Here is a 13,172-nt window from a genome sequence, read left to right on the forward strand (position 1 = left end):
GCTTGCCCATGTGCTCCACTAGCTTTAATACTGGTGGCAAAAGAGCTGTGATAAAACTCAGCTGGCCTTTTACATGGCAGATCTTGTGTCGAGCAGACCAGCACAATGCTGCTCTGCACCATAGGGAAGTGCTGATTTTACATCCAAACCCACTCTGGATCTGCAGGGGGGGGTGAGCAGGAGGGGGGATTAGCATCTGGGTTTTGTCCAGGTGAGCACTCTCAGCTAACGATGAGAAGATGAATCCTTAACATATCTGCACTCCCAGATCACCTTGGGTACAGCCAGCAGAGTGTGGCTCAGAAAAAGAAAACGGTGAGGTCAGATTTCATGTTTTTTAATTCTACAGAGTTTCCTTTACACTCCTTCCCAGTGGGGCACCAAGGTGAGACAGCGAAGTGCAGCCTGGCATGAAGAACCAGTTTTCACATAACAGGAGGGGCTGGGTGCCTATAAGCACAGTGAGAGGGGCCATTTGCAGCAAAGACATCATGAAGCTGCTTTATTTTTTAAAAAAAGCTCCCACGGAAATGCATCTGACTGCTGAGGGAAGGAAAAGGCATTTCCCCTTGGTCTCAGCCTTGGTCACGGTGCAGTAGTGGGGTTGTGGGACAGTGCTGATGCCTCTGTGGCGCTGCAGCTGCCACTGCGGGAGGAGGGATGGGGCACATCTGGGGCACACTGCCAGCGCCAGCCAGAGTGTGGAAACAACCACGTGCACTTCTTCAAGCTTGAGCGGTGCTTTCAATGCAGGAAAGGCCCCTGTCAGTCTTGATTTCACTGCACGTTCGTCTGATGCCTGTCCGCCTCCTGGAAAGCACTCTGCACCTCCCCAGTGTGGAGGAGCCAAAGCACCCAGCTAACACAACATAGTCTGGGAGCACCTGCTAGTTCAAACAAGAGTAGCCAAATATATCCTAAAAAGAACTTCTTAAACGCCACCTTTTGTCGACAAACGCAGGAGGGAAGATTTTTGCTGTCAAGGGTGTGAGATAGCCCTAAAACCCTCACGCGTAAAAGTGCCAGAGGTCTAAAAAATGCTCCTTCTTCTGTTCCTTGCCCAAATCTGTTCTTCCTTTTGGTTCTGCTGCTTCTTTTTTGGGCTCTGATAGCATTAAGACAATTTCAAGATCTTCGAGCACCTGAGTGCTGATCACTGGAAGTCACCTGGTGGTGAGGAAAGGTGTGACTGACACGGGGGTGGTCAGGTTGGGTTAGAGCCCCTTGTCCGGGAACCAGGCCGTGCCTGACCAGCACAGCCCATGGGAGAAGGTGAGTGAAAGGCACAGGCCCTCTCACACAAGCTGACACTGGGCTTCCCAGAGCAACCATGTCACTGGCACCACCCTCTCCACTGCGCCAGCCCTTTGCTGAGCCAGCAGAAAAGGAGGCTGGGTTGCAGCAAGTCCATGTGCATTGGGAGGACAAAGTAGCATGTAGCTATGGAAACTTGTGTTTTTTTCTCTCCCTGGTCAGTCTTCAGTCTCTGCTGTCTCTGAGGCTGGGTGCCCACTTGATCAGAGACACATCTCCAAACATTTGTGGGACTAGGACCTTCTAGGGGCTTCACAAGTCGCATTTTGAGCAGCTCCCCCAGCTCAGCAACCTCACCTTGATCCATCTGAACCAAAGCTGAACCTCGTCTCACACAACAGTGTCTGTGCTGGGCAGAGTGCCCTGAGTACAGACTAGCACCTAAGTCGCCTGGGAGGCAAGGTTAAAGGAGCAGATGCTCAGAAAGAAAACGCAGGACTGCCAGCACAGGCAACATTTTAGTCAAAGACCAGTTTTCTACTGCGAGAGTGGATGCCACGGAGGCTGTCCACAGAAATAGATACTTCACTGTCTTTGCAAGGGGAAAGTCCTTGAAATAATTTCCAGGGGACTGAATCCACATCCTGGTTCGATCCTCCCAGCCCATCTGAGACTGAAAAACAACTTCCACATACACCTCAAATCCATCCTCAGGGGTCCTGCAGAGCACAGCTGAGGACCTCACTGTGCCCAGCTTTCTCAGCCCAAACCCAAACTCAGACTGGGCAGAGATGGACCTTTACAACAAACCCTGCTGTTGTCCTTACCTGGCACTGATGTCCCCAGTGCGACAAACACGACCGCAGTGACTGAGTCCTTCAAGCCAATGGTGCAGCCAAAGTGGGACGCTAGGTCGCCAATAAAAGCTGTCAGGAGGCCGATCATGAGGATGGAGACAACGAAGCAAGCCCAGCCATTCCAGTAGTCTGTCGGGGGCACGAAGGCAAAAAGGACCTTCCAGAAGACGGTCAGAAAGTGCATCACGTAGTCAAAGCAGGAGGGCAGCTTCTCCTCCCCACATTCATCGTCATCGTCGTCTTCCCCTGGAGAAAACCATCACTGCCTGATTAGACTTGCCCATCCTGGGGGAGTTTGGGCAAAGCTCCTGTGCATACTGCAGCCCCCCAAATGCTGTGTCTCATGATTTGGCCCTAGAAGGCCTTGACTTCCAAATATCTTATTTTCTGGGCAATCATGAGAGGGGCTCAATGGCCTTTCCTGGCCCCTTCCCATGACACAGAAGAACCCTCCAAAGGCATTGGTCTTGAAAACCAACCTGCACTTCAGAAAATGCAGAGCCTCATGCTAGCACCTCTGCCTGGGTTTAACGACCAGATGCTTTCTGGGACTCAGCTCCTGCTCAGGAGCCCTTTCCCCAGAAGACATGGGAAATGACTGGCCTCATGCTGGCTGGAGCCGATCAGGGTGGGCAAACCCACCAAGAGCAACATGTGCCTCACAGAGACTCCTCTAAGGAAGCTATTTTTGAGCCACTTTTCACAAGCACCTGTGATTGCTTCCAGCTCTCTGTAAAGACGGCTGGTTTTGGTGGCTGCTGAGCTGCTAGCTCTGGCGCTTCACCTTTTCTGCAAACCAGGATCCAACCATGAAGAATACCTGCCCTAAAACCTCCCTGGTCCGTCACTGCTGACTTCACGTGCCTTCCTATGAGCTCTGGCAGCCCATTCCTTTCAGTCTGGTCTGACCAAGGTCAGTGGGCACCCCCTGCACATGAAAATGCTTTCCCATTTGCACCCCTTCCAGGTAGCTGTCAAGCACCCCAGGCCATGAGCCAGCTATGGGGCATCATTTGTCACAGCAAAAATGCACTTTCCTTCTCTTTATTTTCTGTCCCTGATCCAGGTCAGTGCTTCACTTCTCACCAATCTGTTGTTAATGCCTTGCAGGGGTCGTTTTCCCAGCGTGAGCCTGCCAGCAGTCCTGGCCCCATCTCTGCTCACCAGGCACATTGTGTGGGTCGGACCCTGGCTATCCTGGTGCTGTGCTGAGCGCTCGGCCCTGCACAGTGCACCACTGCTCACAGCTGTGGCCCCTGCAGCACCTGCAAGACCTGGGTCCCTAGCACAGACGGGGAGCTGGGGACGTGAGTCCTTGTGCGCATCCTGCCTGATGTCCCAGGGGCCCTCAGCCCCCAAGTGCCAGCTGCTGCACACCCCCAAAGGCTCTCGGGGAGTTATGCATCCACAGCCATGCCCCGTGGACATGCAGGCTGGCTCGTACCCAGAAGCTCTCTTGTGGGTCACAGGGAAAGAGCTCAGCAGAGGTTGGACTGTCCTGGCCCCCTCCCATGGCTCCTTGGACCTTTTCCCCGGCACTGGCCCAGCACATCTTCATCTTGTTGGTCCTGGCAGGGCCATGGGGATCCAAGCAGGTGTCTTAGTTTCTTGCTTCCCTGCTCCAGCTATCAGTGCCTCACCTGTCTCTCCAAAGCCTCTTGGCATCCAGCCTCCAGGGAGTCCTCATCGTGCAGGGCTGACCCCGCCAGCGAGCCCCTTGGGGCTGGTGACCTCCTGCCTGACTCCAGCAGCTCTGACGAGGCACCTCGCGAGCCCACCGGCGACCCTGTCCTCTGGGCAGGCTGCATGGTGAATGTGGAGCTCCCCCAGCCTGGCACAGTGCACAATGCCAGAGTTGTGGCACAGTCAAAAACTCCTCCAGCTCGTGCTCGTACCACCACTGGGCATGAAGGGGAGGTGACGCTTTCCCAATGAAATCAGTGGGAGCCTTCCTTCCACCCTCAAGGAACAAGGATGTGTTTCTAAGTCATGGACATTGGGGATTCCAAGGCCATTGCGAGTTGTGTTAAAGACATCCCTTGCACTCAGGTTGGTGATTTGTCATTGTCTTTGATGCATTTTTTTCCCTCCAAGGATGTGGACCACCAGATCTCCCTGCATGGCTGTTGGAAGAAGCTCCTTACCAAGGGGAGGACGCAATGTGCAGTCCATCCCCGTCAGACAGCATGAGTGAGCCTGGCTCTCCTTCCCAGGAGGACACCTCAGGACGGCAGAAAAAAGGGGCCAAGTCCCAGAGCAGCCTAGACCACCCAGTGAAACCTGAGCCTCTGCTCTGCTCCACCGCAGTGGGAGAGGGGACAAGGTCCCATCTCACCAGACGCTGGGTTTAAGGGGATGATGGCTCTGTGCCTGGGAAAAGCTACTTCTCCTGGCAGCCACAGTACTGATCAGGCTGGCATAAGCTTTTGCATGAGACTGTGCTGTTTTTATCTGCCCCACTGCTGGCCAGGGTGAACATTCCTCCTTTCACATCTTCCTTCACAATGTGGATGTTTGATTGAATAACAAAATGTATAAAGCCTCCCACAGGGAGAATAAAATGGTCTTGCTGTATGCTGTGTACCAATATGTGGGTATCAATTAACCCCGTGTTCAAATGGTGGCTCTGTGCCATGACCACAGAGTTACTGGGGGAAGCTGCTAGTGAGCTGCTTGCTCTGTTGCTGCTCATAACAATAATTGCTTTCTGCCTCATCGCAAAGGTGGCAATGAAAAGCCAATTGGGGGATCAAGACATGGCATCCTTCCTGGGAAAGCGGAAGCCAAACCCTGTGCACTGAAGTTTCACCTCTTGGCTATTCCTCTTTGTGGTCCTGCAGAGAGCGCACGCAGCACACAGGAGCAAGAAAAGGAAAAGGCCCAGGGATCACCCAGATTGTGATCACTCTCAAGAGATTTGGTAACCTATAAGGGGAGTCAACCTGCTCTTGGTTTGGCCCAGCTCCAATACCTGTAAACCCTGCACTCTCCTGACATCCTTGGGGCTTTCAGCAGAGATGCAGCTACAGGGGAGATGGTAGTGATGGAGACAGTAAGAGCAAGGCAGGAGGAACCTCTAATGCAGATATCTGTCTGTACACAGGGGATACGGCATCCCACATGAGGGCTGGGGTGAAGCTGGAGGGGATTCAGTGCGGCCACCAAGATGATGGGAGCCTGGAGGATGTTGCCTATGGGGAGAGGTGGAAGGAGCTGGCTTGGTGAATCAGGAAAAGAGGAGGTTGGAGAGGACCAAGCAACAGCCTGCAGTGACTTTGGAGGGCATGTACAGAGAGGACGGAGCAAAACTCCCCTCTGCACTGACAAATGGTACAAGGGGCAATGGCCACAAAACGCAGCTTGGATGGTAACATCAGGAGAAATATCTCCTCCAGGAGGGTGGTGCAGCCCTGGGACACATACCCTCACTGATGGACATAATCTCTGGACGTTTTCAATATTTGGCTAAATAAAGCCATGACTAACCTGGGAAAAGTCCTACTCAGCACCCTGTTGGGGTGCAACTTTGCACACATTGTTTGTCTTCAAAGCACCTTTGCAGATCAAGACCAACACATAAGATAGAGGCAGTGGGAAACTTGGTGTCTCTACAATAACTTGATGGAAAATTATGTGTTGCTTGGCTTTAAAGCTTCAAACTCACTATGGCAGAAACAGTAGCTAACCAGTGGCATGGTGTTACTGTTTTGGCAGATATAAACACCCTATTCCTGTGCATTGTCGTGGAGATAAGGAACAGTTTTTCAGCCTGGGAAGCCTATGCTGGCCTATTTTTTTTGCTCGTTGCGCAAAGGCTGGTACTGGCAGGATACACTGTGCTGTGCTCACATTGTAATTTTGCAGCAGGTATTTTAATCCTCTCCCAAGCTGCATGGCAGCAGGACTGTCATGGATCTAAATCTTTATGGAGATGGTAAAACAGACTGAAAAATGAACGAGTGCCACTGTCATAACACTCATCCAGATCTGTCTATCATTTTGTTAAGCAGCAATAACGTCTCTCTTTTGAAGAGCTGGCCAGATCCTGTGAAGATGACTTGAAACACAGAGTGAGGTCGGATGGTGACCCAGGGGTACATTCAGGAACAGGCTCACAAACCCCAGGATGTTTTTGCTGTGGAAGAAACTTTATGGGCTGTTGGGTGCACACTGAAGGCAGCTATGCGTGAGAGGCTCCAGCTCAACCCCATGGACAGCATGGGATGGCATGGTGTGGTGTGGCACAGTCTTGCCTGCACCTGCACTGCCCTTCCACAGACCTGACCTCCTGTTTTTCCATCACTCAGCCTCCCTGCCAGCATTGCTGCCAGTTGCTCACTGGGTGGGAAATAGGGTTTTAATGTTTATTTTCTCAGCTGGGATGTTACATTTTGAAGTGGGAATGTGCGACTTTCACCTGCTCTCCATGGTGGGCTGCAGGGAAAAACTCAAACCCAGACTCCAGTGTTTGAGACATTTTAACTTGCTCGGCACAAAGCTTGAGGAGCTGAATCCTGGCAAAAAGCAGGTCCAGAGCTCAGAGACAAAATAGTGTTCCCCAACCGCAAGGGACAGCTCATGTCCACCGAAATATTTTATTACATTTATTACAATTTCGCTAATCATCCTGTTAGCACTGATGGTGGCTGTATATTCAAGACACGGTGGCAATGGGGCTTTTACACTGCAGTCTTTACACGTGTCACAGAGATGGGATCCGAGTATCAGTGATTATCTTTGCTTTAATATGGAATGCAATTAAATAATTGATTCTGGCATAGATTAGTTTAGCTGTATTAGCTACAAAACCTGCAGCAAGGATTGTCTTGCATGATATGTTCATTCTGTATCTGAAGTAATGGGAGGCTCTTGGCTGGAGGCTCTAAGAATAACTATGCTACAAGAGGAGGGATCACAATTTGAGGAGATAGCTGCTGCACAATGTCCTGTCCTCATTTTCAGAGGCGGAGGGTAAATGGTACGGCCATCACTTTTAATTACTTTGTGCTGGGCAGAGGTTACCCTGTACAGCAGAGCTCGAGGTAGGAAGTATGAGTGTTCCTCCATGCATTGCAATGCACAGTTAGCCAGATGAGCTCAAATTGCCTTCCCCAGTGATTTAATTTAAGCTGGTTGATTTTGCCCTAATGCGTCCACACATGCAGCCCAGGCTGGGCTGTGAGGTTGTAACAGCCAGCCAGTGAGTTATAGCGTCTCCAGCTGTTAAAACCACATCTGGAGGAGACCTTCTTTCTTTCATCTTCCACAGATGTGGGAATGCTAATATATCTTATACTGGGCATACTGGTAAACATGGCACTGGCACCTGTGAGAACAGTACAACAGGGCATTTCTGAGGGAAAGAAAATTCTCCAAGAGAGGGAAGATATGATCAGATATGATCTGATATGACCACAGATATCACGTGCTGCTGCAGCTATTGGGCTGCTGAGTCATAACCTGCAGCCACAGCTGGCTGGAGCAGCAGGAGTTCCTGAAAGCAGGGGTCAAGGGCAAATTTTGGCCCACAGAGAGGGGGACTCAGTGGCTGTCTTCAAGGCTTGGCACCCTCGCTACCGCATTGTCCTCACTGCAGCAGTATGGGGAGCACCAGAGATGGGGAGCACTGCTGCTTCACACCAGCATCATTTATGCCGCTCTGAATTTAAACACTGCTTTCGCCTCCCAGATCTCTCTCACTGAAATGAATTTTCCTCTCTGCCGTCTGGTAATAGTCAGGGTGTTTCTCTGCTGGGTGCTACAGACACACTTAATGCAGGAGGTTTCCTACACATCAGACAAGGTGATCTCACGAAAGGGTTTAATCAGCTGTCTTATTTATGCAGACTCTGTAAATAACTCCGCCATCTGTTTTGCCTCCTGCTGCTCCATGACGGTCTGTATTACTGATACAGCCAAGCCAAGACACAAGCGAGGTTGATCGTAATTCACCTGGAGCTGTGGTCCAAACTCACCCGCGCTGACAGTAATAGCCTCAATAAACTGCTCCCTCCAGCTGTTTGTGCCAACCACTAGGGCCAGGTTCGTCTTCTTAATGAGCTTGTCCACTGTGTTCTGTGGATGGAGATGCAGAGGAGAGAATTAGGGGCTATTGGGCTAGAGATGCTGGGCTAAAACCCACCGGCGCTAGTGCTTACAGCCATGCACTTATAGAAAAAGCTTAGTAGATTTTAAGCTCAGGTCAAGAGCCCCAGCAGTGAAAGCAAATGTAAGTACTTACAATTCCCCTCGCTGCCGCTCAAAAAGACCTTTTGAAACCTGCTCATGATGGGAGTTTGAACCATCTCAGCAAAGGTTTAACAGCAAATAGTGCTGAGGTGCCACAGCTCCTGTTGTTCCCAGTGCCTTGGGAATAAATTTTACTGGGCTGCTTCAAAGCACTAACTGGGTCTTGATCACGGCCCATTCGTAGAGCTGGGCTCTACCTCCCTGTGCTGCTCAGGAACTGGAGCTCAGTGCCGGCAGGGAAGGTGCTATGGCAGCGGTGGGTAGGAGATGCTCCTGGGCAGGCAGCCTGAGGGCTGCCTGCATGCTGTGATGCCTCAGACGCACACTGACAGCAGGCAGCAAAACCATGGAAGGGAGGCAGCCACCGTTGTGACACAGTAAAGGTCATCTGTTATTTTTTATACTACAGAAAAATGGAAAAGGTAATGAAATGGCCAGTTTTCAGCTCTTGGTCTGGCACATGCATTCACAGCAGCTTAGCTTCCCAACCATTACTTGCATTTAGGATATCAGCCCTTTGCACTGGGAGCCCCAGGCTCAGGACTCACCAAAGACCGCCTGTAAATAGGACCTGGGTGTGGCATATCACTGTGAGAACGAGGTTATATTTTAAAGCACCCTGCAGCATTTTGGAGCCCAGTCAGCTCTTAGACTCACCAGATTGATGTGCTTGTATAATGATAACCACAAACAGTCTGTGAGTGGGACAGAAAGTCTGGGATCATTCCCCAAGGACCATGGCTGTGGGCTAACGGACAGAGTGAAGATGCAGAGTGTATTTTAACCCACTGCCATCTCACCGGAGTGACCCTCACCCTTTCATCCTGCCTTGGCTCAGCCACCTTTCAAAGTGTCCCTTGGTCCTGCTCTGAGACCTTGTGGTGCCTTGCTTTGCTGTGATGCCATGAATATGTGCTTGCCAATGCTGTGCAAACCCAAAAGGAGGGTCCCCAGCTGGAGGGCAAGAAGAACAGGGACAGGGGACGCGGACAGTACCTTGAACTCGTAGGATTCCTCAATTATGACTTCGAGCTTGGTGTGCTCCCCCAGGACTGGGCGCCCCATCTCCGCGATTCGACGCTCTTCCTCCTCCTTGCTGGTCAGTGGCTGCTTTTCTTCATTCTCCTCTGCAAAGCAAAGAGCCCGTCGGTGAGCCAGGCACAGCTGGTCATTCTCTGGAGCTGGCTTCCTGTCTGAGGGGGAGGTCAGGAAGCCTCCGGGTGGGAGTGTGAACGACAGAGCAGCTGAGAAGAAGGAGGTCATGGAGCAATAGACAAGGTAGTTTTGCTGGGAAATGCTAGAAAGAGGTCTGCAACTCGTCCAACCTCAGAAGGAGTCCAGTTCATCCTCAGGGCTGGGGAATAGCTTATCACGTGGTACCTGCTGCCTCTCCCACAGGTATGCTGGGAGGGGACAGATCATCACTAAGGCTGCTCCATTTCCCAGCTCTCCAGGTCTGCATCGGGGCATGGTCAGGACATTTCCATCAGCCTGTTACAATCAGACAGCTGCCAGCAGCCCCAGGGCTGAGACGGGTATAAGATCTTGGCTCTGCCTCCTTCTGAGCAGGGCTTTACCTTGGGGAGGGGGCTGGCAGCCAGAGAGCATGAAAATCCTACTGTGATGGTGGGGCTGGAGGAAATAGTGCTGGGCCATACAGGTGCGAGGAGCCATCCATAGGGCATGGCCTGGCCCCAAACCCTGAGAGAGGAGGCAACGGAGAGACTACAAGAGCAATGGAGCAGGTCTGCACTTCCACTGGCATCTGTGCCACCTTTGGGGCATGGGAACCCCAGGCAGCATGGCTTTTGTCACTGTCCCTGTGCAGACCCCAATGAACGCCCTTCCAGTCCACCCCAGGGATGAGCAGAAGGACATCAGGGCTAAAAAGGGCTGGATTCACTGGAGACAGGAGTTAAACCATCAGTAAGCAAACACCCCAGTCGTTCCATGTTAGACCGCCACGGCCCTTGGGCATCACGCTGCGGGTACCTTGGATGGTGATCACGGTGCAAGGAAGAGGATGATCTCTAGCCTGGACCTTCCTGAAGACAGGTTTGCCTATCAAAGCGATCAGCAGGAGATCAGCAGGAGGGACTGTATGCCCTGCGCAAACTGCCGCTGTGCAGTTAGTAAACTCTACTCATACTTCACACAGGGTTAGTGTCACTCCCTTGCTGGCTGCCCCTCGTCTGCACCACACTGCGGGAAAGCCCTTCTCCTCCTGCTGGTCAAAGGGACTAGCCTTGCAGCCAGAGCCTCATTAATCTGAATTATTGTTTCCAGGGCTCCTTAGGGGCTGCTCTGCAATGTGCGGGGCCTGGGACCTTCTCTCCCTGCAGTGCTTGGCCTAATGACAGATGCTTGGCTGGCTAATGATGGATGATCAAACCCTGCTGCCGCATCTCGCTGGTGGGAAGGGCAGGGGCTGCGTGCCTGAAGCCGCCATGGGGTCCTGCACCTTCCGCAGTGCTTGGGCACCCTGGCTGCTGCCTGGGGAGTGAGGACAGGCTCCCCATGCCATGCAGAGCCCTGTGCACACATCCTGTGTGGGCAGCAGGGAGGGGAAGGCTGGACTAAGTGGAGAAGACCCCCTGCTCCAAGAGATGGAGGGGGGCTGCCTGTCACTTCAGGGGTGACGGCTCACCCTCCCTGAGGTGAGGGTTAGGTGTGTGTGGCAGGCAGAGCACTCTGTGAGAGGACATGGTGTTAGCGTGACCGGCCAGGGCAGCGGGGCAGCGGCACGACATCTTCTTACCCTTCCAGAGTTTCCCTCCAGGACAGAACAAAAGCAAAGAGGAAACCAAGAGGAAAGAGCAGGGTGAGTATTATGGCCATTAAGAAGAGGGAAGGGGGGGATGGAGGGAGAGCAGAAATCCATACCTGTGATGGTGAAGCCACCTAGATGAAACCAAAAATGAGAGAGAGAGAGAGAGAGAGCAGATTAGCATCGGCACAGCAACATGGACACCCTGCAGCCCGCAGGAACATGGTGGTCCTTCCCTGCCCCATGGCTGGGGACTGTGGACATGGGGGGCTGCTCCCCAACACGCACCCGAGCAATAGTGCAGAGAGACCTGAACACAGGCTTTTCAACCCACATCTGCAAGCTGCCACCCCCCAGTATCTAATATATGCTGCAGAGTGGGTAAAACCAGTGCGAGCCTGCCCTGGGGCTGGGTGTGCTTTGGGGAATGAGGGTGGCTTTGCTTCCCTCCCTGGCTGCTCTATCCTGGGGATGGCCAGCAAGGAAATTCAGAGGCTGGGTGGGCTCTAAATCTCCCCAAGACTGGAGACAAAGTTTGTACTGTCTCTTCAAAAAGGATTGGCCAACTTTCCTGCCCAGCCACAAGCATCCCTAAGTTGCCAGGCAATCCTGTTTCTGCCATGCCAGTGTAAGAGGCGATGGGTTAATTAGCACGGTGCAGGTTTGTAACTTGGGGTGTCAGTGGGTTTACTATGGCTGTAACAACACCACTCCTGAAAAATGCTCCTTGCCACAGTGGGTTACTGCTCGTTAACGTTAGTGACTTTGGGGCTCTACTCCAAGGAAAGATGTGGCATTAGACACCTAAGCTTACTTAAATAGTTCTGACCACCCTAAAAAACAATGTCATGAGCAAAGAAAAATGTCAAACAAAATCAACTGTCTCTCAAAAATATGCAGACAAACTGGAAAAATGGAAAAGAAAAACGAATGCGTGCTTACCAAGCTCATTCAACAACAGGGCTGTGAAGGAGACAGACAGAGACAAACACAGAAGAAGAGAAGTAAATGAATAATGAAATCAAAAGGGATATCCACAGAAAGACTCCAGATCCCAGGGCAGAGATTTCAGATCTGTAAAGCTGCAGGATACCATTAGTGTTGAGAGAAAGGCACTAAAAATAAAGGAACAGAAACGTTTCATGGGATTGTGGATTTAAAATAAAAACTATTGCATACATGGGGTGGATATGGGATTAAAAGGCACACTCCAAAAATTCATTTTTCCCCTTTGAATTGTATGTGCAAGATCTTCCATTGGTCTCAGAGGCAGTTCTGCCCTGGGGGAGGACACAAGATGTCCCATGTGCAGCGGCTACTGGCTTTGACCTCCTCCAGCTGCCTAATGGGGAGCAATAGCTCCAGCAGGCAGCTGCGCTTCTGGCGTATACAAGAGAAGAAAAGTCTGTGGCGAGGCTTGGCTCAAGGATCTTGTCGCTCAACATTTTAGGTCTCCAAAACAAAAGAAAAAGCCTCTCCCTTAGTGCACTGGTGGGTCTCTGGCCCCTGAGGCGGGGACCCCGCCATGGCTACATGGCCCAAGGGTGACATTTCAGAGATGCTCTTGTCTCCAGGGTGCCAAGCACACAGCTTGCCCCGCCTCGCTGCCCCTTGTACAAAACCAAGCACAAAAACCAAGTTAAAAAAAAAAACATTGCACGGCCAAAGCAGCAAATAGCATCCTTTAAAATCTTGACTTGCCTTCCAGCTAGTGAGTTTGCAAAGCTGAGCTTCCCTCAGGTTTCCTCAGTTATCTTGTGACCAGGAAGATGAGGAACTTTCATTTTCCTTTTATTTTTAATTAAAAATTTCAGCTGGGATCTCATGAGTTGGTACCACGATTTCTCAAACCTGGGGCCTGGAAAGCATGTTTGCTCTTGCCAGACTCACAAGGCTGAGCCCACGCTGGTTCCTGTGAAGCTGAGCAAAGCCGGAGCCACCAAGTTGAGTTGTCCATGTGTCACTTTATCCTCGCAACACTGGTTATGCTCCATAGATGCCACCAGCACCATTTAATGATACACATCCCACCTGCAGAGCCTGGG

At 51.6% G+C, this 13,172-nt stretch overlaps 1 protein-coding gene across 3 annotated transcripts in view; it reads right to left on the reverse strand.

The window, feature by feature from the left end:
* SLC8A1 (solute carrier family 8 member A1) overlaps window positions 1-13,172 on the reverse strand; it is a 138,145-nt gene that overhangs the window by 2,917 nt on the left and 122,056 nt on the right. For all 3 annotated transcript variants that reach the window (XM_072857273.1, XM_072857271.1, XM_072857272.1), the window contains 4 exons: window positions 11,244-11,261; window positions 9,357-9,487; window positions 8,087-8,186; window positions 2,082-2,357 (listed from right to left, as the gene is read on the reverse strand). In XM_072857273.1, coding sequence (XP_072713374.1) covers window positions 2,082-2,357; window positions 8,087-8,186; window positions 9,357-9,487; window positions 11,244-11,261 — 525 coding nt within the window. The remainder of the gene's footprint in view (window positions 1-2,081; window positions 2,358-8,086; window positions 8,187-9,356; window positions 9,488-11,243; window positions 11,262-13,172) is intronic.

This window comes from Ciconia boyciana, chromosome 3, assembly GCF_034638445.1.
Source record: "Ciconia boyciana chromosome 3, ASM3463844v1, whole genome shotgun sequence".
NCBI lineage: Eukaryota > Metazoa > Chordata > Aves > Ciconiiformes > Ciconiidae > Ciconia > Ciconia boyciana.